Source organism: Rhineura floridana, chromosome 2 (genome assembly GCF_030035675.1).
Source record: "Rhineura floridana isolate rRhiFlo1 chromosome 2, rRhiFlo1.hap2, whole genome shotgun sequence".
In the NCBI taxonomy this organism is placed as follows: Eukaryota; Metazoa; Chordata; class Lepidosauria; order Squamata; family Rhineuridae; genus Rhineura; species Rhineura floridana.
The window spans coordinates 165,325,313-165,350,400 of NC_084481.1; the positions used below are offsets into that span (position 1 = coordinate 165,325,313).

Genomic DNA, 25,088 nt, shown 5'->3' on the forward strand with positions numbered 1-25,088 from the left:
TCCAAATTTGAAGGCCTCCATTTTTGCAACAAAAGTATGCAGTCAAAATGTTGAGTTCTTTAGATTAAAGCATAGTACTTTAGTTCCAAACAACAATAAGGTGGAAAGGTGGAATTAAGTACAAAATATCTAAAACCATGACAGTGAGTGTGTTTAAATTGGGGCTAGAATACTGACTTACCTGTTGCTATGATATCTTTAGCACCAGTGAGGAATATATATCAGTGTGAACAAGTCAAGACGTACCCTTCTTAGCCTCATAGATGCCCACTATTTTCACATCCAAGTAATCTGCCTTAGGTTGCTTGTAATAGTTCCCTCACTTCATAGCAACTAAAACAGATTTAAAAATCACCATCCTATTTTCTTTTGCTTCATTTATTTGCTGTCTCATCCCACCTGAAGCAATTCAAGGACACACAATACAGATCTACAAGAACCATTAAAAAATTATAGAGTGTATCCAGCATACAAGCAGCATGAAAAAAAAACGATTACCCACTGAAGGGTGAGACTTGCTGTGAGAAACAGAGAACAAGCATTTTTAACACTGTTCTAAAAGTGTAAAATCACACCCTTGCCTTAGCTAGCAACTTTCCATAAACTTCTAAATTTCTTGTAGCATGATGCAATGGTTAATTAGTTTGCTCAATCAATTAAGAACCGTTTGATTAATAGGTTCTCCAATTAATAACTATTTTTTAAAACTTACAAAAACTTGCAAGTCCAATCTTATAAGAGGAATTCCTCCTTTCCTATATATAGTGAGTGTTTTTAAGATGCCTACTGCATCATCCAATAACAAAATATGCTTATTCTTCAGGACTATTCGTATGCAAATTTATGTCAATTTAATCAATTAAAACTTGCAAGGGTTTTTTTTGACAGCCATTTCTTTATTTAGCCCTAGTGATAAACTTACATGCTGGAAGAACCAGAGAGGAAAACGTGTATACAGACAAGTAATATGACTTGTTTAACACCAATAAAGATAACAATTCTCCCAAACAATTGTTGTTTAGCATGATCCAAACACACACAGGATGCAGTTCCTAAAAGATAAAAAAATATTTACCTTAACAGGGAAGCTGCATTTGCCCGTCCGAACCCCTTCTTCATCTGTCTGCCACTGATGTGGCCTACTGGCTTCAGGGACATAGACATCTTTCTTTCTCCTAAAGCTCTGCCGTAATTTATTCATTGCTCAGTTCTTGTGCCCTACAAAAAAAGAGCATGATTTAAAACAAGTGAAAATTTCCCATATTGTACTGAAGATCTTAAAATAAATAATGACCCAAGCTACCATATTCCTCCAATGTGTTCAGAGGCTTGGTCAAGTGGCCCTTTAACTATTACATCACTATGGGGTAGCTTTCCCATGGATTCATCCCATGGTGCTCCTATAACATTTGGAGGCTTGTAAGCACATGCACAGAGGCCAATTGCATGGGCCTTTCCCATCAGCATCCCAGAATCAGCATCTTGTAGGAAAAATCCAGGTAATTAGATGAACCTATGGAAATGTGCTCCCTTCAAGCTAGTGCAATAGTCAAGCAATCCCCTCAAGAGAAAGAAAAAAAGGAAAGCATTGTGACATGTGCTTCAGGATCAGTTTAGGTGGCTCTGATCAAGTAGCCTATGATTCAGATAATTACAGCTGTCATACTACTGTTTCACATATTCTGGCTATTACTGATCAGTCTTTCAACTCAGCTTTCATCTTCTGACGCAAGAAGATGCCCCTTGCATATACCCATTTTCTGTCATTTCTCTTCATGAGTAAGTCTAACATTTCCTAAAGTGTCCAATGCTCCATTGCATATGGTTTCTAAAAGGCAATTCAATTCCAGATAGCCTTATGCCTCTGCAAAGATCATCCACATATGTTCAGAAATCACAGAATCCCCTATGGCGCAGGAGTGGGAATTACTATAGAAGTTGACGTTTCAGTGTCAGTTGCCCAGTTCCGTTTGTTCCAAGCCACAATTTCTCCTCAAAAGAAAATATGGACCAACATAACATGAAAATATGAAGCTTGTCAGAAGTCACGATTGTGACTTTATAACTACCAACTAGATGCGTATAAAATACAAAATGTGACTAGTCAGGTAGTGTCATGCACTTTAAATGACTAAGTTCATTGTCTGACCTCTATCTTTGTGTGCTAAAGTCTTTTTCAAGAAGTTCAAAACTTGTCTGAAGTATAAGGAGAATGAAATTTATTGCCGATACCTCAGGAATGTTACATATTAAATCATGCATTGTTTCCAGCTCCAGCTCCTAAGAGGCCCTTCTAAGGTCTAAGAATCGGTGCACACCCCACCCTCCACCTATATCAGCGCTCAGTCCTTTCTTCTTAACTTGCATGAGGTTTAACAGTACGTTTACCCATATTGCAAATATGGGGAATATGTCCCATAAAGGTGAACCATCCAGTACTGAATATCTAAGAACCTTAACAGGTAAGCAAGACTAGTTACACTACTTAAACATATACTTGCAGCAATTTACCCCATTCATGTCTTGCATGAGACAAATTTGATGGTTAGGTGACCATTTTGAAAGTTTCTTGATATATCTGTTTAAGTTGCCTTTTCTAAAAAAAAAAAAGGATCCAAATCAGTTTATAGACCAAAAGGTCATACAATTGTATGTAACTGATCAAACAGCTCTCCTGACTATATATCAGGATTTATGCAGCACTGGGAATTGTCAACATGCATGTGAACTGTATTAGTGATGTTAATTGTACAATGTAAACTCCTCCCAAAGTTCTAAAGCTACTCAAATTTTTCTTTTAATTTACAATTCAGAAGCAAACTGTATAACTTCATGACCCAACTTAGCCTGAATTGTCCCTCTCAGCTGCCCATATCAGGAGCTAAAAGCCAACCAAGGAAAAACCACATAAATTACCAGATAGAAATAGGCCAAAAGCCCGGGATGTGCCACAAAAATGTTTAGAGCAATACTACTATTTATGCTACTTACAAAGGATGAAAGAGGGCCCAATGAAGGTATGGCAGAAAACAGTGAGAAATGGAGGCATGAAACATTTCAGAGACATGGTATTATAAAGAGATGTAAAGGACCTGAAGACTGTTATACCCAAAATTACAAGGTGAGATGATCCACTTTCTTTGGTAGGGTAGAAGCAAGGAATTTGCTATTTCCCATTAAGTTACTGCGAAAGTTGGACAGCGAAAAAAGGGGGTAAGAGAAAAATCAACTCATTTGAAATGTGGTGTTGGAGGAGAGCTTTGCGGATACTATGGACTGAGAAAAAGACAAATAATTGGGTGTTAGAACAAATTATTTAGCACTAGAAGCTAAAATAATGAAACTGAGGTTATCATACTTTGGACACATCATGAGAAGACATGATTCATTGGAAAAGATAATAATGCTGGAAAAAACAGAAGGGAGTAGAAAAAGAGGAAGGCCAAACAAGAGATGGATTGTTTCCATAAGGGAAGCCACAGACCTGAACTTACAAGATCTGAACAGGGTGGTTCATGACAGATGCTCTTGGAGGTCGCTGATCATAGGGTTGCCATAAGTGGTAGTCGACTTGGAGGCACATAACAAACTACTTGAAATATATTGAGAAATAGTCTCTCAGAGACAATCCTATTAGTGTAAACAGGGAAGGGGTCTAAGTAGCTCTTGCTCATTTCTAAAATAATTTTTTTTGTATGAGTGAAGATTTCATGGAAAATGAAGTGAAACTCACTGCAACAAAAAAGTATTCCTTTTAACAGAAAAGGCTTCCATTTTTTCAACTTCTGTTGTGTGGTTATTTAGAGGCAATTTATCCATATTGAAGCCTGAGGTGCTGTACATCTAAAGGTAGTACCATCAAACTGAGGCAAGTGACCATAACTTAGCAAATGTTATGCCTCAAAATAGCATAACTTTGCTAAAATCAAAATAAGATCTATTAAAACGGTTCAATATGACCAGCTTTACTTCACCAGTACATTTCTTATACAGCATAATCATATCTCAGGACTATGCAATTTTTAAGTCTCAGTGCAAACAGATGTGTTAAGCCTTTGTTTTAACCTACTACTTACAAAATCAGCCCCTGTAATACAACCTGTGGAGCTGTAGTTCAGTGACAAAGCATGGTAGGTCTGCAGAAGGTCCCAGGTTCAATCCATGGCATCTCCAGTTAAAAAGATCAGTCAGTAAGTAACAGGAAAGACCTCTGTTTTAGGCCCACAAGAATTATTGCTAGTCAGAGCAGGCAATACTAGTCTACATGGTCAAATAAAATATACTCTGACCTGATATAAGACAGCCTTCTATGTTCCACATTGTCAAAGTAAAACTCCTATAGAACTCTTTTTAAATTTTATAACACAAATATGTGTTATACTTTAGGGCTTAAATATAAGGACTATCCAAATAAACTCTTATTTTTTAAATGGGATGCATAACCAAAGCCAAATTAAGCAAGAAGTATTAGCATGATTTTAATTCATTAAAATTTGCTGTACTAAATGCAGGTTTCTATTAAACGAAGAATAGGACTATACCATAAAGTTCAAATGCTCTCCAAAATGTTGAGAATCTGAGATTCTAGGCTTGAGGACAAACCACCCGAAGTCAACGTTCAAATAGCACTGAATTTTCAACACAAACAATGCTCTGCCATTTAATAATTGCATGTGTATCAGTCACGTTTATGAAGCTTAAAGGATTCTGGAAGTAGAAAGTTCTGGCAGCTGAGACTATATCCTGAAACGCTACACAGAATTTGAAGCCATTATGAAAAGCAGCATATAGTCTTGTATCATTTCACTCCTATCCATTAGAGGAAATGAAAAATCCACTTGTTTTATGCATGTACTCTTAATCTTTCTAGACTTACAGCTTCATAGGTGATCTGATAAGACTATTTAGTAAATTAAGCAACATAAAAAATATAGCTAATGAAAAATTCTATTGTAACACTATTAACCACCTAGTCACATCTTTAAAGTAATATGTTTATGGAGGTAACCAAGGGGACCTTTAGATTTATGCAACATTACTGAAGAAAAAAAGATGAACATAAACCCAGTATGAATTAAGGCAAGTGTTGCTGGCTTTTTCAGATGTCATTTTTACCTTCTAGCAAGCCAGTAAGTTATTCTTTAGTATCCCAGCAATGTCAAGTATTGAAAGCAGTCCGCTGGCATCCTGGTTATGCTGGTATTACCAAGGCTGCTTGCCAAAGCAAACACTTCCATCCACATATGTATTCATAGTTATTACCTGGGATGCCTTTCATGATCTGATGACAGGAAATTTACAGCACCTTCACCTTTACCTTTAAAGTGGCAGCCAAACATGGCACATATGATCAAATAGCTACCAACAAGGTCAAATGTTTAACCTGACTCCTCCTCAGCAGGCAGGAGGAAAGAATGGGCAACTGAAGCTAGTGAGTAACAGTCCTGGGAAAGCTACAGTTACAGCATCCTTCTCCACAGCTTTAGAGCAGAAGACTGGGAGGAAGGCAATGTCATGTTTTCACCAGCATCTCCCCTTCCTCACACCCCCTTTTTCACCCTCAGATTCACTTCTTGAATGTGCAAACAAATAATGGTTTAAAAGATTTAATGGGTTATTCCAGGGTAACAGATGATTTGCTACAAGCTTCAAATTTTACAAAGGAAACTTTATTCACTTTGTTGCATTCATTTCTTCAGTCTTAGTTACAAGCCTAACTGATCTCCTTTCCAGCCACAAGTTATAGCAACAGTTTCACCAGTTGCTTTAAAAAAAAAAAAGCACAATTCATTTTTTGCCCAAGCTGTACATGATCAAATGTATTCATCTTCAATTTACCAGGTTTTACAGAAAAGTTCTCCTATGGCACACTTTTTATTTAGTGTTTTATGCATATTCTGAAAGATAAACAAAATAGCAATAAAGTCAAAAAAGTATGAACAATATAACCATATTCCTTGTCGTTACAGGCTGAGATGATCCAACAGTCAATATCGACTGCTGCTGTTTGATGGTGCACATTTCTGCAGTTTTAGAGACATAAAGTTCAGTTTGGATTTCTAAAGAAGAGAAAGCTGTAGTACTGTCAATAATTTAATACTGCGATTTTTAGAACCACACCCTAAGTTTTATTGCTTGCCAAAGCCAAATAGCTGCATGCTGTTAACAGGAACAACATGTATAAGAACCTAACTGCGTTTGCCACTAGTTGGTAGAGATTCCCTCTTCTTTAGATTATCAACATATTATGCCGCTGTTGTTGGGAATGCTCAGAAACCTTTGCATGGGATGGTGCAAATAAAGCCAATAATAAGGTCCAAGTCAATAGTAGGGTTTGAACAGGGGTAATTGGTGCTTCAAGGAAATTAGAGTACTTCCTTCAGCACTACACCCTAAAGCTTCCTGTTCCAGTCAAATTCTGCCCTCACTATCAGCCACTGGAAGTAAATGGAAGATAAGTGCCAGAAATATTTATCCTTAGAGTCCACTCATACGGAACAAAAAAAATCTTATATAAATCTCACTGTCATCATGAACTTGCTTTTCAATCTAAAAGTTCTAGAGAGCAATCAAGTCTAATCTCAAGCACAAGAACAATGTTAGAGCTCACCTGATGAATATGCAGGCTTCTTCCATACTACTCATATGGTAACCTCTACTGTTATCAAGCTGTGCATTCTGCTCCCTATAGCCCAATATCAAACCACAGGCAGTGAGCCAAGAACAAATCTTCTACTAGTGATTTGTTTGAAGGGAAATAAACCACAAGCTCAGGTTTGGATGACATGACAAACAGCCCTGAGCATAACAGCATCCACAGTACACAGGAACTGCCCAGGCATATAGCATCTGCTCCAGATGAAATGGGTATGGCATATACAAAACAGGTCTAAAGTCTATTTCAGCTTAACTAACTATTGTTAGTATGAATTATGGCTTTCATTATTTTACTTTGCCATGTGTTTACATTAATCTTTAAAATAATATCCAAATTCAAACATCCATATAAAATCTATAAGTTGTAAAGTGTATAGCAACCCATAAACCATGACTTTACTGTGAAAGACTGTCTGCAACCACAAGACATTAAACTGCATTTCATTGCCACTATATTGAGTTTCAACCTTTCACAAGTGAATAAAGCTTGAACTGGATACTGCTTCTTACAGCTTGTGCAATGAGTTTTTATAAGTACAAGCAAGGGAGAGAAAAAGCTGTGAGAGATTCATCAGTTTTAAAAACAGAAGTGATAAAATAAAATCATTCCATTATAGAGCAGTGTTCGGTCCTCACAGATGTTTTATCTTTATATACTCAAGGTACAAAGGCCAATCATGTTCATCCAGGAAAAAAGGAACTGGAGCAGTATGTGGCTGGTGTAAAACTTTATCTGCCTTTTGACTATATGTTTTAACTATTGCAATTAGACTGGCAAATATGTACAAAGTTCTTTATGAACTTTGGTAGAAGTTAGCATCCTATCCACTCATGTAGTGTAGCTTAAAGAGTGCATGTGACAAGTTAGATGCTTGGAACAATTGCTACTTGCCTCAAGTGGCTAAATACAACACCATTTTTCAAATATTTTAATCTGTACATGTACCTGCTATTCAGATGTGCAAGTGCCAATATTATGTACTCTTAAAAACCAAACTGGGGTATATTTTATTTATTCATTATATTTATAACCCACCCTTAAATCAGAAGGTTCTCAGCATATCATTAAAATACAACATATACTTTAATGGTTCACAGGTGGAGACGGTAATTGTGTCCTCGATAGGGCAATTTCTTTCATCTGGGAGCTTCCACAGCACAGGAGTTGAATACTTCTGCAAGCAACATGTACAAAATGAAATTACAATGTACCATTTGTAATTCAGTAATATGAGAGCATTGGTCAAGGGTCTGATTACTTTTGCAAGGCACTGTACATAATAACCACAGTTCTCAAGGCACAGGTCAGCATAATGGGAGAGGCACTCCTTCAAATACTTCAGTCCCAAAGTATTTAGGACTTTCTACGCCATAGTCAAGCATCTTAAATTGGGTTCGGTAGCAAATAAGCTGCCAGTGCAGCTCCTTCAGGATATACGAAATATGACCCTATTTTGCAGTTCCAGTCAAAAACCTGGCAGCTGCCTTCTACAGTAGCTGCAGCTTCTAGAGACCATTTTCACGGGAGCCCCATCAACAGTACATTGTAACACTCTAAATATAGGAAAGGTAGAGCCCATCTAGTAAACTTCAAGCCATTCACAGTTACAGAGATGTTAACATTCATCTAAGAGTGTTGACTCCAGCAACCAGAACCCTAGAAACAGTTTAGAATATATCCATGTCATGCAGATAAACCCTGGCACAACTGGACTCTTAGCTTGTCAGCTAGTAGGAATCTTAAATGCGATTTACAGTGAAGTGTTTCTACTGAAAGTGTAAAAGCCAGAGTCTACCACTCTATTCTTAGATCTCTTGGAGCAAGAGGGACTAATTCCCTTAATGGTGAAGATTCTCACTTGGGTACAGAAATTATTTCAGGGAGCACAATGGTGCTAGGAATTAGCTAATAGCATGCACGAGAAGGAAAGTATTAGGGTGACAGTTGGGGCAGTGAAGGGCAAAAGAGAAGGAAGTATTAGAAGCGAAGAGTATCTCAAATATGTGCATTGAGAAACTATCATCCCTTCAGTTCCAATAATCTCTTCAGTTCCAATAATCTCTTCAGCCCCTAATTGTTTTCTGAAGTTTGTTCAGGCCAGATCAGTAATGAACAAAATAGCAAAACTTCATAACCTCACAATAAAACTGGGTGAAGCATCCCACTTCAGGCAGTAAGTTATGAAGAATATTCCAATCCACATCCACAACACCAGAACTCTTGCTGCCTGCTGGCCAGATAAAATAGTCCAGGAAAGCTGCCATTAAGCAGCCCTCTCTTGTGCATCCTTGCATCCTGTCCTGCTTAGATTATTGGTAACAGACTTTCCTTTTTCCAACTAGGCAGCTGAACAGAATTGTCAAAAGATGACAGAGACTGACAGGAGCCTGCTGAACAGCAACTACCAAAACTACCCACCTGAAGTTAAGAAAGCTACAGGAAGCAGAGTACTATGGATCAAGCCCCATGTAGTCCTGCATCCTGCTTTCATAGCAGCCAACCAGATGCCTGTGGGAAGCCTGCAAAAGTCTAGGAATCTTTTTTCCAAACGGTCATCTTGACTAAAGTTACACCTCTGCTCCATGACAAGAAGAGAATCGACTTTCTCCTTTACCATATTTAGTACAGTCCTGCCTGGAAGGAAAAAAAAAAGCTGGAAAGTGTGGCCTGCTTTTGAAACCCTTCAAGAATCTTTCCATTTGCTCCATCCATCCTACTATGAACCACCCCCATTTGTTAGAGACCCTAATCCGCTCCCAGAGGAAGTCAGTCATGGCTGCTTTCAAGGAACTAGGTGCTATACAGGCTACCCAGGATAAGGATGTATGAGTGGTAGCAGTGGCTGCTCCTCCTCCTCACTTCCACTCAAGATGGCAAGTAGTAAATAAGTCTCTTCACACACACCCTCTGAGTCTGCCCCTACTTCCTAAGCATAGGCATAGGGATGTGGCACTCACCCCCTCTCTGATGTATAAATGACAACTGAGATAAAAGACTAAATGAATTGCCCCATTACACTCCAGTCTTATTTATAAAATTTAACTATCTACTCTCAAAGCACACAGCTTTCAAAGTAAAACTATTAAGATTTATTTCCAAACTTCCAAGTATCATAGAATCATGCCAGCACTTAGCAAATTCCAAGTTCTGTATCAACAATTAAATGGGTCAGTTTTCTGCTTCAGTAGATGTTCTGTCACAGAAGTTCAGCTATACAGAAGTATTAAAGCAGACAAACCCCCTCTTTCATCTCTATTATTTCACTACTATTCTATCAGGGCACTTCTCCATTATGACATGACACAGGGCAATGTTATCAGGAGAACGCTGGCTTAGAGAGCTACACAGCCAAATAAAAATTAGATCCAACGGGGCTCTCAAAAAGCCACATCAGCTATTTTCAGCAGTGACATTTACCAGCTAATTTAATAGATACATTTTGTAGATCAGACAAAGTGTGAGCTTGCCTGCCTTTAAGAATAATCCTACTCACTTATCAGCATCTTCAAACAGTTTTGATTATTATTACTCAATCTCTCCCTACCATCTGATCACAGGGAGGGAGAGCCTATCCTAAATAGGTGCCTGGAGGCTGTGAAGGGCTGGATGTGGGCTAACAAACTGAAACTTAATCAAAACAAGACAGAAGTGTTGCTGGTCAAGGGAAAAACTGTGCCAGGGACAGGGTTCTGAATGGGGTTGCACTTCCCTTGAAGGAGCAGATCTGCAGTTTGGGAGTCCTCCTGGATCCTGCCCTGCTGCTTGAATATCAGTTGGCTGTGGTAGCCAGGAGTGCTTTTGACCAGCTCAAACTGGTCTACCAACTGCGTCCATTCCTGGAAGCAGTTGACTTGGCCACACATGCCTTGGTGACATCGAGGCTTGATTACTGAAACGTACTCTATGTGGGGCTGCCCTTGAAAACGGTTCGGAAATTACAGTTGGTTCAAAATGCTGCAGCCAGAATGTTAACTGGAGCACGGTGCAGGGAGCATATCACCCCTGTGCTTTATCGACTCCACTGGCTCCCAATTTGTTTCCGGGCCCAATTCAAAGTGCTGGTTCTGACCTTTAAAGCCCTAAACGGCCTTGGACCAATGTACCTGAGGGACTGCTTACGCCCATATGTACCTGCCCAGGATTTAAGATCATCTACCCCCTTGCTGGCATTACGACAGTGACAATTTTGGATAACAATGGCTTTCAGAGCAATCCACTCAGAGTCGGATCAGGCATAAAACAGGGATGTGTCATTGTTCCTACCTTATTTGCTATTTTCACTGCTATGATACTACACCTTATTGAGGGAAACTTCCTACTGGTGTGGAAATCATATATCGAACAAATGGAAAGCTTTTTAATCTCAGTGGGCTGAAAGCAATAAGTAAGGTAATGTCATCCTCTGTCATAGAACTTCAATATGCCGATGATAATGTAGTCTCGGCACATTCAGAGAAAGATCTTCAAACTATCCTAAATGGCTTTGCAGAAGCATATGGAAAGCTTGGGCTCTCACTTAATATTAAAAAAACAAAGTGTTTCATCAACAGGTGCAAACTAGTCCCTCTGTAACACCTTCAATCCAGCTTAATGGTGTGACGCTGGAGAACGTTGATCACTTCCTCTATCTTGGCAGACATCTCTCTGTAAGAGCTGACATCAATGCTGAAATTCAACATGGTCTGACCTCTGTGAGTGCCGCATTCTCCCGAATGAAGCGTAGAGTGTTCAAGGATCGGGATTTTCACAGGGAGACCAGAATGCTTATTTACAAATCCATTGTACTACCAACCTTACTGTACGCCTGTGAAACATGGACCGCTTATAAATGCCACTCCCAGCTTCTTGAAAGATTCCACCAACGCTGCCTCCAGAAAATTCTGCAAATTACTTGGGAAGACACGACAGACTAATGTTAGCGTTTTGGAAGAAGCAAAGACTACCAGTGTTGAAACAATGATCCTTCAACATCAACTTCACTGGACTGGCCATGTTGTTCAAATGCCTGATCACCATCTTCCAAAGCAGCTATTTTACTCGCAACTTAAGGATCGAAAACGGAATATCGGTGGACAACAAAAGTGGTTTAAAGATGTTCTTAAAGCTAATCTAAAAAAATGTAACATGAGCATTGAGAACTGGGAGGTCCTGGCCCATGAAAGTCCCAAAAGGAGGTTGACCTTTATCAAAGGTGCTATGGACTTCAAAGAAGCACAAATACAGGGTGAATGGGACAAATGAGCTAAGCAGAAGGCACGTCAAACACACCCTCATCGTGACCATTTTTCATCTGGAAACTTATGTCCTCACTGTGGGAGGCTGTGTGGATCCAGAATTGGCCTCCACAGTCACTTACAGACCCACTGTTAAGGACCTTATCTTGGAAGACAATCTTACTCGGCCACCAGTGATCGCCTTGAAGATCATTAGTCTCCTCTGCATGCCTAGATTGAAAGATGTTAGACTGACAGGCACATAGGAGAGAGTCTTTTCAGCTGTAGCCCCTTAGCTTTGGAATACCCTAACCCAAGAAGCCCAGTCTGCTCCCTCCCTGATGGTTTTCCAGAGACTTCTGAAAACTATCTTGTTCTGGAGAACCTTTGGGAGGGACTGAGGGTAGAGCCTGACACTGATTTTATGCCTTCTATGTTAATTTTTACCTCTGTAGTCCCTTCAGTACCACTCCCTATATATATGTGTATACATATGTGTGCGTGTGTATTATTTTATGTATTTTAATTGCATGTTATATATTTTAATTTATTTTAATGTTTTTGAGATCTTTACTGTATACAATTTTTATTATGTACATGTTCAATTTGATTGTGAGCTACCCTGAGTGCCCGATTATAGGGTAGAAGGGCGGATAGAAATATATTAAATAAATAAATAAATAATTTTAATTCATTTGTAAAAATCTGAAGCAACAATTAAATTTTAAACAGAATGATTCATTCACAAATTATCAAGCTCTAGGCTAAAAATGCAAAATAAAATAGGATTAATGCCTTAAAAGTATGAAATTTGCAATTAGGAAAATTTCCCTCAAACACAAGACATTTTCAAATAATAGCTGGCTCAGTTGTGACCGCCTTCACCATACCAGTTTGCCCAGTCACTGATATCATCATCAGAGACTTTCCTCTGCGTGTCAAGGTAAGGCAGGTTGGCAACCATACAGTGTGCATATGAAATCCCAATAGAAACAAGATCTCATTTTCTTCCACATCAGTGTTGATAATGAACACTACTGCGTTAAGAATACCAGCCTGTTCTTTTGTTAAGAAAAGCATGTTGCTAGTGAACTTCTCACATTCAGGAGAATTGCTATTCCTGACCTTCTATATTTCCAGAAGGAAAGTTGTCTCCGCCCTCAAGAAGAATTCTAGTCCAGCAGTTAAATTATACCACATCAATGCAAGCCTTTCAATTTCACCAAACTAGATTTTTCCAGCAAGCAGCGGATTAGTATTCAAAATTATGCTGTCCATGTTATATAAGTAAGAGACTTGGCTAATTACATTAGAGGATCAGGCTATTCAGCAAAATTACTTGGGCTTCAATACAAACATCCAGACATTTGCCACAATTAGTGGTTACCACAGAGGTGGGGAAGGGAAGGTAGAGGCAATCCACAAAGTCAGTGAGCTACAGCCTGACACATGATGCTTTGTTAATACTGTGCATTAAATTTGGGAGTTTAGTGCCAAGATTGGTTAAGACTGTTTCAAACACATACAGCACACTTATCCCATTGAGCCACACCTAGTTTGATCCATAGCAGAGCTGCTTCATAATTTGCATGTCAGACAGACTTTTAGCATGCTCCAACTCTTTCATTTGAAGGGGAGGTACATGTTTAAAACAAGCACTGGACACTTACACAGGAGCCAACTACCACTTCCCAACGTGTGTGTGTGTGTGCGCGCACACATGCATAACACACTCCCCCTTCATATATTAAAATCTTAGTATTCACAATGCAATATGGACTTGTTACAAACATCTGCAGTGTGCCTGACCTATGCAATACAAATACTGGTCATACAGTTGCATTTTTAAACAACTCAGTAGTACAGCAGGGCCCCGCTTTACGGCATTCTGTTTTCCTGCGTTCTTCTGATGCGGTGGCTTTCAATTAGGAGAAATTCCCCGTTTTAAAGCCGATTTTGCGCTTTTGCGGCATTTTCACATGATGCGACCCATTATAGTCAATGGGTTCCGCTTTACGGCGATTTCCGCTTTACAGTGGAGGCCTGGTCCCTAACCCACCGTATAAGTGGGGCCCTACTGTACAGACTTTTGAGGCAAGCTTGTGAACAAACCTAGTCATGTCTACTCCATGAGCAAGACTTTCTCACCCTGTTCATTCAGTAAAACTGCAAAGTGCACTAAGAGACCAGCTTTAATTCAGTTTTCCATCACTGCTTGCTCTGCATTTTCCTTTAGAATGTTCTAGACTGCAACTGATGTGGGCATGGCTTTTTTATCCAAACTGACAATAATAAAGATTTTGCAAGTGCGCTGTCCTAAAAATACTGCTTAAAAAAATTATTTATATTTATCAGTTCTTCGTAACAGTGCAGTAATTTTGTTTCGTAGTTTTAGTACTTTTGAAATGTGTGATTTTTAACTTCAGCAAGGTTAACTAGTCCCACTAGTTCAAACATTCTGGCATGAAGTCTTCATTCAATTTTAACCTGCCAATAAAGGAGAAGTCAGTACAATCTTGTTAGAATGCTCATCATCTATACTGATCACGTCTTAAGTGTTTGCACAAGAGAGGTATCAGCAGGCTTGGGAAAACAGGAAAACCTTCAGAAAACCTAATGGGGAAACCAACAAACAGCCTAGTGCTCAGTGGCCATAAAATGCTAACTGAGTCTTCGGGGTGGAAGAATGGAAAAGCATACTTCAGAAAAAGGTATGGCTGGCTGGAACACTGAAGGGAAGTACTCACAACTGCAACATATTGTTTCAGGTCCCACTTGTAAACTTCCATTAAAAACATTTTAGTAGAACCAAAAAGAGTGTTATCTTGTGTTTCTAAACATAGATGTTGCCAATTTAAGGTTTAAAATAAATGTTGGCACTGATGAGGTTGCATGAATTTTAAAAACAACCGGAGTTAGTAATATATTATCACTGGCAGTACATCACTGATAGCACAAGTATCCCAAGGTTTTCCCCAAAATGATTTGGCATTTGAGAATGCCTGATCAGAGTTTCTGCTAATTTTAAAAATATATTTTAATATGTAGCAGAGCAGCCAAAGATACAGACCATAGCCCCAAAACATCTTGCTCTTAGGGTTAATTAGCAGAAAATATGGAAGCAGACGTTTTCTTACACTCTGTTAATGGGGCTTGAGATATCTTCTCATATTATGGTTCCAATGTGGGAATCACTACAACATATCTTAGACCCACAGAATGGAGGTAACGGAGAAGCCCCATGGCATGAACCTGAACTGAAACTGTATCCCATGCCACCATCATCTGGAAAACTAGAAAATGTTGGTGTGTGAGAACTACAACAGGGAATCCCTTCCATATGGCCTATGGTTTCTCATAAGTAACACAGAAAAAAAACCTGCTGCAGCTGCTCCCACACTATATCCAAATGGATAAGGCTACAAGAAAACCTAGTGGTTTACAGATGGTAGCTAACCCATTGATCTGTTGTTACCATCTCTAATTTTGCTTTTCTTTTCTTTTAAAAAAGCCACTGTGAATATTGCTGTACAACAGAAGGATGGGATACAAATGATGTTTAAATATGATTTGTGGGGCTTGGTTGCTTCACACTTCCTGCATCAGACTTTTTTTTTAGGATGTCCACATGATGAATGCTAATATTTAAAGGGAAATTTGCATCTATATCCATGTGGGAGTGCATGGTAAACATGTGCCAAGAAGTAATAACTGCCCTCAGTTCTGAGCATACACAGGCCTGCCAAGGCTGCCCTTTCCCTTCATGGTATTTTCGGCAGAATGGAAGGGGAGCCAAGTTACAACATTTGCAAGTCTTTCAAGAAGCTTCCCATGGGGCAGCGGTAACATCAGAAATCATGGTGATTCACAAACAGCTAACTACAACAATGGTCTAATACAAACATGTTTTAAGAATCACAGAACTAAGACTAAATTCCCTAAAGTATGGATTTATGTGAAAATGCCTCCCACTAAATAGAGGCTCGGAATGGCTTTAGAAATTATTATTAGTTTCAGTAGTTTCCACAAGGCAGTTTTGGTTTTCTTTTAAGTAGCACTGAAAACTTCAAATATGAATTCTCACGGGGAGAATTCATGTAGCAACCATAAAAATGGCCTTTTCAGTGGTGGCACCTCTTCTTTGGAATGCTCTCCCCAAACAGATTTCTGAGGTTCCTACGCTGTCAGTTACAATGGTGAACAAATTCTGGGTTAACTTAGTAGCCATTTTTTCCTACTAGCCAGCTGTGAGTTTCCAATTCTATTATGATACCAGAACATTATTAAATGCATGCAAAAAACCTGGTTTCATCTTGAATCTACCAAAAAAAATCTACTAAAAAAAAAAAGACTAGAGCATATTTTTTCCAAATTCTGATGGTGTTTTAGTAGTCTAGTTGAAAAACTGAACCTGAGAAATAAGAAGTCCTTTTTCATAGACTGTAAAAGCTGCCCTGGGCTCCTTCTGGGAGGAAAGGCGGGATATAAATTTAATAATAATAAATAATAAGAGGTACCAGAAAGGCTTGCTGGTTCTTGAAAATTTTGTCATTAATCCTTCACTTTTGTAATGAAATTTCTAGAACAGGGAATTAAATCAGTAACTTACTGATCAAAATATGTATTCTCCCCTATATTTGGAATTTTGTATCAGAAAAAGTAAAAAGTTGCTATATTAAAGAAAAAAACAGTCCAAAGCCATGAAATTAATTAGTTTTAAAAAAATTTTAAGTCCATGCTTGTTCATTAACCTAGATCAGGAGTGACAAACCTCTTTCTTGTGAGCCAATTTTGGCAGGTGATGTCAGGTGATTGACAGGTGGGCTGTCCACCTGTCAACAAAGTTAGTCTACAGGGATAGGGATAGATAAGGAACTGGCCTACTGGGCCAAAAATGGTTCTCCTGATCCAGCAGACTTCAGCTAGAAGTCTGCTTTCTCTTGCCAATGCACAATCAGGAGTGCACTTTAAGGCAGCCATATCTTTAACTGCCCTACACCTGACAACGTATAAGATGTCAGTAAGCATGGTTTGGAGGAAACAGCCACGTGGACCAAATCTGAATCCCTGGCAAACAAAGTCTGGCCTGCGGGCTGGTTTCCCACCCCATCCTAGAGAAAGGGCAAACATGAACAATACTCAGGACTACATGCTTTGTTAATATTCACTCTTATACTATTCTCCTTACTTCTACCCTTTTGCTAGAATGGATAGACTGCAAAGGAAACCCCCAACATCCTTTCTTGCAGAAAGTAAGCAACTTGGGACAACATGGGTTACAAATATTGAAACTTACACAAATGTGTAAGTCTTAAGTAAAGATGAACAAGATAATCCAAAACTAAAAAGCAAATTTAGTAACCAGTTTTATGTTTATAACCTACTTTCTATTTGGTTTAGTAAACACTGAAGGTGGCTAATAAAAACACATTATGAAACACAAAATAAGCATAGTATGTAAATTCAAAACAGGACACAGAGTATTGATGTTAAAAAACAAAAACCATAGCAGCAAAAATCAATATGCTCCACCCAAAGTATCTTTGGAAACAAGAAAGTTTTCACTTCAGATGGATGGCAAGGAATGAGAGGGCCAGGTAAGCCTTTCAGAGAAGAGAATTCCACAGAATGGGCACAACTACAAAAAGCTCTGTCCCATGTATCAACCTGCTTCACATCAGATAGCAAGAGGAAACAGTATGAAGCAAGGTTTCAGCCTCAGACATAAATGAATGAGGAGGCAGTCCTTAGGATATTCTTCATCCAGCCTTGTAAATAAGCCCATCAAAGTTACTGGCCTGCACGCACACACACACACACTAGCCTGCTGGCAGAGGCACAATGGAGTGCTCTGCCCCTCCTCCAGCAGACATCTTATTTTTATGACGGCCCACTTCATTTCTATGCTGGGCACCAAGGAAGGACCAAGCACTCCATTCTTCCTCCATCAGCCAGCTCACTCAGCTCATGCAATTTTTTATCCACTAAGGGAGTGCTTAAATACAAAGCTGCCTTTACTGCAGGCCATTTAAGTTTAAGAGATAAAACTAGCACTGAGTTGGCCCAGAAAGTAGAATGGGGGCCAGTAAAGGAGTCATTATGTCAGTTTCAGCTCCCTGCTGAAGGCTCCCATCTGGATTCTTATTACTGCTTTCTGTGCCAGCTGAACTCTGGACACTGTTCAATGGCAGCTCAATGTAGACTATCCTATAATCATCTAATCTGGATATTACCAAGACATATTGGACTATGACCACTCCAGATCTGACCAGAAAAGGTTGTAGCTGACATGCCAACCCAAGCTAGAAAACCCACACTACCTCCAAGAGCACAGCTGAATCCTTGAAAAGAATGAGTGTAACAGACATCTACAGAATTTTTTTTTGGGTGGGGAAGTATATACATACTTAACTGTCATCAGATAAGAGTTCTACCATTTTTAGTAGGTTTGATGACTGAGTGGCAGTAAGGTTTGGGCCCAGCTAGGTAAATCTGGCATCTGAGAAACCTGTATACTAGATTTTACACCCCACTGTTATTTCTCAGCAGGTAGGCATGCTGTCCATCTTTCTACCCACAGCTGAACCCATCAGTTCTTGCTCTGGCTCCCTTGACCCCTTTTGGCCTTTAATTGCACTGCTATAACAATCAACTTCACAGGCTCCCCTACATACACACTGCACTTCGCTAGAAAAACAACACAGAGTTAGTAATATAATCAAAGTCACACTTTTACCAAAATTATGTCAATTTCTATTGCTCTGTTGTCTGGAGATTGTTGTAATAGGCCCATTCTTACTACCTTAAGAGTGTAAATATCTGCTCAGATTAACACTCAAGCTTTTATTATTATTGTTGTTGTTATTGTTATTATTAGATTTATATCCCACCCTTCCTCCCAGCAGGAGCCCTTTATCTTTTACAAAGTTACTAAGGATTTCTTATATCTGTATGGTATCATGCAGCCTCACCTCATGTTTGAGTATGTCGTTCAGGTTCACAGCTAATGAGTTTTTCTTATTTCCCTCATTCTGTGGCTCAGTTCAGACATTACTAAATGGTGGTTTGTTTAACTTAATTCTTATTTATACCTCCAAACTCAACCATGCTCGCAAACTCACTTTCTCTGGTGCCAACCAATAAAGACTGTAAACAAAGTTTGTAATGGGTTTGAGAATTTCAGTTTGCATTAATCGTGGCCTGAATGTGTTTCATACAAATCTGGTGTCCTGATTTCATCCTAGTTTGTTGTGTTGTTCTGCTCCCACAGGGTATTTGCAAGTCACTTAAGGAAAGAACAGCTAAACTGAAAACATTCACGTGGCTAAGAAACTGTTGCTGAAGCTTTCAGAGATCATCCCTCCTTACTGACAGGCGTTTTCCTGCACACAAATTCCTTTTCCTGCCCACCTCTTCGCTGACAAGTCCTCTGTCTCCAGTCTCGCTTCCAAGCTTCACAGAAGCCTTGCCAGGGGGGTGGGTAAGTTTATGAGCCTGGTTGTGAGCCTGCCCCCTTTTACTTTTCTGGTACAAATAGGAATGTAGGGCCCATGTGGCTGGACTTGTCCTGCTACTATTTTAATTGCAGTGGAGGCAAGGCCAACTGCATGGGCTTAGTACTCTTGTCTACACTGTTCTTGAGTCACTTACCCCCTGCTGGTACTGCTCCCAGGTTACCTCCCAGGCTGCCTGCCTGGCATGGTTAGAAAACTGGCAACTGAGGACTTTTGCTTTTGGCCACACCCACCACTGCCATGTGGCTCCCAGAAAAATCCCCACAACAGAATGCAACCCTTATCTTAAAAAAGGTTCACCACCCCTGCTGTAAATCAACAATTCCCACCCCCACCCCAAGTCTAGAAGTAGAGACACATTTACTGCTGTGCTGGCTCCAGTGCATCTCCATCTCTTTTGTCTAAAAACAGGGGCCCACGACACTAGTCAAACTCTGCCTCTTTTTACTCTAAAACCTTGTTGTATCAGCTTGAGTGCTTTTCTTTTAATTCAGCTTCAAGCACATTTCGTAACTGATTGGCAGATCAACCCGTTTGTCTTCCAGGTGTGGCCAATGGAAACTCTTTGCTGCAGGCTCAGGCAGAGACACTGACTGGCTCAATACTTTGCTGGGGGACGTGTGTCTAGCCAAGGGCAGTAGCTTCAAAATGCAGCTAGAAAAACCATCCTGGTTGCTTTTGAAGCGACTAGTGTTCCCACAGCCCATGAAATGTAGTACAATTCAAGAGCTGAGAGATTGCATAATGTTCTGCAATGAACACAGCTGATTTGGTCAGTTTTCTTGCAATTTGGTGGCTATGAACAAGTGTTGTTCCTGTGTGGTTTTGGAGACATCACAAGAAGTTGCAGCATAGTTGTAACATTTATAAGCAGTGTTCATTTCACATCTCAGGAAACTGGGCAAGTAAATTGTGAGTACAGGAAGGTTCCTGGTCCAGGGTGGTCGAGATGGCTTTACTGAATAAATGCTTTCCAGTGAAAGTATTAAATATTCTCCTGCAACAACCAGAATCAAATGCAAAGACTAGAACTGAGGAAGTCTCTGAATTGCAACCCAGTTTTCCTAAGGGGTATAAACACACTGTCGCAAGGGGGTTGGTCAGGCAGCAATTGCCGTTTAGCAGCAAAATGCAGAAGAGTTACATAAGACATGTAAGACAGAAGCTTAGAGATTATCTGAAAACAAAAAAGGACACATACAGAAAGTGGAAGGAAGGCCAGACCACAAAGGAAGAGTGAAGACACGTCGCACGGAATAGCAGGGATGGCGCCTGCTGAGAATGAGCTGAGGTTAGCAGGAGATGTCAAAAGCAACAAAAAAGCTTTCTTCAGGTACATCCATAATAAAAGACAGAGAAAAAAAATGGTAGTACAGCTACTCAATGAGGATGGCAAAATGGTAACAGATGACAAAGAAAAGGCAGAAGTGCTCAATTCCTACTTTGGCTCAGTCTTCTCCCAGAACAAAGTCTATGACCATCCTGGGAAACGTGGAGTTGAAGGGGCAGGTTTGCAGCTTGAAGTTGATAGACAAATGGTCAAGGTATACCTAATCACTTTGAAATAGTTCAAATCTACAGGGCCCGATGAACTGCATCCTAGAGTATTGAAAGAACTGGCTGAAGAACTCTCAGAACCACTGTCTATTATCTTTGCAAAATCATGGAGTATGGGTGAAGTGTTGGATGATTGGAGGAAGGCTAATATTATCCCAATCTTCAAAAAGGGCAAACAGAGGAACCTGGGAACTACAGACCAGTCAGCTGACATTGATCCCGGGGAAAATTATGGAGCAGTCAATCTGTAAGCACCTTGAAAACAATACAGGCATACCCCACTTAAAGTAGCTTCACTTAAAGTAGCCTCGCTATAAAGTACATGCTCCATACTCCACCATACCCTGCTTAAAGTACACACGCTTCGCAATAATGGACACTTTATTGGCATGACGCCGCTGCCATCTAGTGGTGATTGCGTGCAGTACAAGTGAAGATAATTGCTTCACTTTAAGTACATTTTCACTTAACGTACACTCTCCGGTCCCATTGCGTACGTTAAAGCGGGGAATGCCTGTACAGTGATTATTAGAAGCCAACATGGATTTATTAAGAACAAATCCTGCCAAGCTAATCTTATCTTGTTTTTTGATCAAGTATCCTCCTTGGTAGACTGGTGGGAATGCTGTGGACGTAATATATTTCGACTTCAGCAAAGTTTTGACAAAGAGTCCCATGATATTCTGATCAGGAAGCTAGCTAAATGTGGACTGGATGGAACAACTATCAGGTGGATCCACAGCTGGCTCCGGAATCATACTCAAAGAGTGCTTATCAATGGTTCCTTCTCAAACTGGGTGGAAGTAAAGAGTGGGGTAGCACAGGGCTTGGTCCTGGGCCCAGTGCTCTTCAACATTTTTATTAATGACTTGGAGGAGGTGGAGGGAATGCTTACTAAATTTGCAGATGATACAAAATTAGGAGGGATAGCTAATACCTTGGAAGACAGAATCGCGTGCAGCACTGGTTCCCCTCTATTCAGCATTGGTTGGGCCTCATCTTGAGTAGTGCATCCAGTTCTGGACACCACATTTTAAAAAGGATGCAGACAAACTGGAACAGGTTCAGAGGAGGGCAACAAAGACGATCAGGGGACTGGAAACAAAGCCCTTTGACAAGAGACTGAAAGAACTGGGCATGTTTAGCTGAGAAGAGAAGACTGAGGAGAGATATAATAGCACTCTTCAAGTACTTGAAAGGTTGTCACAAAGAGGGGGAGCAGGATCTCTTCTCGATCATCCCAGAGTACAGGACATGGAATAATGGGCTCAAGTTACAGGAAGCTAGATTTCAGCTGAACATCAGGAAAAACTTCCTAACTGTTAGAGTGGTACAACAATGGAACCAATTACCTAGGGAAGTGGTGGGCTCTCCAACACTGGAGGCATTCAAGAAGCAGCTGGATAGCCACCTGTCAGGTATGCCTTAATTTGGATTCCTGCACTGAGCAAGGGGTTGGACTTGACGGCCTTATAGGCCCTTTCCAACTCTATGATTCTATGATATGCTCAACGGTGGTTCAAATGATTTTGCAGATATACAATAAGGTTCTATCTACAAGAGAAGCATTTGATGGTTAGGGTACAGTTAATTCTTCAAACCGCCTTGCAGAGTTATACACTATGGAACCATAATCTCATTGGAAGTGGGCTGACACCCTTTGGATTGCAGCAGATGATGGTGATCTACTTCAAACTATGAAAAAGGCTAATTCAGGCTAGGGATCATTAGGAAAGGGATTGAAAATAAAACTGCCAATATCATAATGCCTTCAAACAAATCTATGGTGAGGCCACATTTGGAATACAGTTCCAGTTGAACCTCGAAAAGGTGATTGTAGAACTGGTAAAGGGTTCAGAAATGGGCAACCAGAATGATCAAGGGGCTGGAGCAACTCACCAATAGAGAAAAAGTTACAACCTTTTGGGCTTTTCAGTTGTGGGGAAAAGCGGGGTGTGTAGAGAGATGTTTTATTAAATAACTAGTATCATCCAATGAAGCCGGAAGTTAGACGATTTAGGACAGACAAAAGAAAGTACTTCTTCACACAGTGCAGAGTTAAACTATTCACTTCTATATGAATTCACTTCTACACAATGCAATTCACTTCTACACAATGTAGTGATAGCCACCAAAATGGATGGCTTTTTTTAAAAAAAGAGGACTGGACAAGCCCATGAAAGATAAGGCTATTGGTGGCTACTAGCCATGATCAGAGGTGGCATGCCTGTGAATAACAGTTGCTTGGGAGCACAAGTAAGGAGAGCGCTGTTATGTTCCTGTCCTGCTTGTAGCCTTTCCATAGGCATTTGCCTGGCCACTGTGAGAATAGGATGCCTGTGGTCTGGTTCTGAACGGTTTTTATATTCTTCCAAGTTTCTCAAACACTCTACAGAGAATAAAATTATAGCATTAGAAGTAAGAATGCAATGTACACAGATTCTCTCCCTTTTTTAAAAAAATGCACAGGGTTACTACACTCATGAGCAGTCTCATCTTTAGTCATACACAACAAATGCTATTTAAAATTGCAGACTCTTGATTTTCAGTTGCATAGATAAGACATTGTTATTAATTAAGCAGTGGCTTGTACACTAAAGAGTTTTACAATGGTTAAAGGCACCAGGTAACTTTCTCATGCTAAACTATAAATTGTTTATGAAAGATTATGGATTTATTGTTTACTTGTATTCAAATCATTTGGTTGGTAGGGGAAGCCAAATAATATCAACCAATTTCAAAGAGACAATGGACTATATCAAACATTAATCATATTAGAGAGTAAACCCATTTTAAAAAAACTTAAGTCCATTGATTTCAGGAGGTCTACTCCAAGCATGTCTAACACTGGAGATATAATCTAACAGTATCCAAAGTGGTAACAGTACTTTAACAGAATCATGCTGAACAAGATACAAGCCATAACCTTTTTCACTTCTTAGGCTTCCATTTGTCCAGGTTTGACTACCATACTTTAACATGGATATCAGGGAGATAAAACGTTAAAACACTATCTCCTGCCAACTGGTACTCCTCTCTTTTACATAAATAAGATACAGCCACATTAAAATTAATTTTAAAATTATTTAAAAGGTTAATGGAAGATGAAGGTTTACTGTTATCCTGTTATCCAAGATCATCTAATCCATACTGTTTAAAGATAAAGGGGCGTTCCATACAGAGTAGTTCATGTCATCTGACAACTGGAAATAAGAGTTGTGACAGACATATTGAGGCATATTGGGGTGATGTTGCTTTATGTTTAGAAACCAAACCATAGCTTCTTTCACATCAAGCAAAGTGATATGTGTGGAAATAACAGGTCCAAAAATGGATATAATGCAGGGAATGTATTACACACCTTGACCAAAACTGAAGGTATTCAATATGAAGAGAGGAATCAGGAAAGCAACCAAGGAGAAAATGTTGTAATAAAAGGTGACTTCATTTATAATCACAGTGAGTGGGTAAATATATTCTAGGTTGCAACAAATATCATTTTTAGATATGGTAAATGAGTGTGCCTTGGAAAAGCCAGCCACAGAAACAACCTTTATTCAGCTCTCAGTGATTCCCATGATCTGGTGCAAGCTCCAAGTATTGTCAAACTTCTTGGGAACAATTGCTGGCAAGTCTATCAACAAAAAATTTCCTAAACAGACTTTTTTTGAATAGGACAAGACTGTTTTGTGAACATCCAATATTTTATAGTAATACGACTGGGCATATTGGTGGGAAATCTCACATGTCAATTATTGTTCCCTCTCCCTTTTTTGTATATTTACAAAATGTAATAAAACAAAACCTTCTCAAAAATAAGGGATGAAAATGAGAGAAAAAATGAGGGATGAAATGAAGCTGACAGAATCTTTCAGAATGTGTAAAAGCTATTTAGAACTACTATAAAAACAACTGAAACACAGATGACAAAACTACTAAAAAAACCCAAGAGGATGTTAAAGCAGTTAACCAGCAGAATCAAGAAATCCTTCAGAGAGCAAAGGCAGGTGGAAGTCTTGTTCAAACAGGGAAAACAAATAAATATGACAAGGAAAGCAAAACCAGAATGCAAGGATCATGTTACAGTTAAAATAAAAAATAAAACAAAAAGATGAAACCAGCAGAAAGAAAACACTGATGCAATTT

General features: G+C 39.5%; 1 protein-coding gene across 10 annotated transcripts in view; it reads right to left on the minus strand.

Annotated features, from left to right (window-relative positions):
* Positions 1 to 25,088, minus strand: part of NUMB (NUMB endocytic adaptor protein) — a 108,141-nt gene that overhangs the window by 55,164 nt on the left and 27,889 nt on the right. For 8 of the 10 annotated variants that reach the window (XM_061611242.1, XM_061611248.1, XM_061611244.1 and 5 more), the window contains exon 2: positions 1,076 to 1,218. In XM_061611242.1, coding sequence (XP_061467226.1) covers positions 1,076 to 1,201 — 126 coding nt within the window. In that variant the 5' untranslated portion in view covers positions 1,202 to 1,218. Of the gene's footprint in view, positions 1 to 1,075; positions 1,219 to 2,511; positions 2,597 to 7,693; positions 7,833 to 9,076; positions 9,293 to 11,450; positions 11,549 to 25,088 lie in introns of those variants that run through there. The other 2 variants (XM_061611246.1, XM_061611247.1) reach the window with 2 other exon arrangements.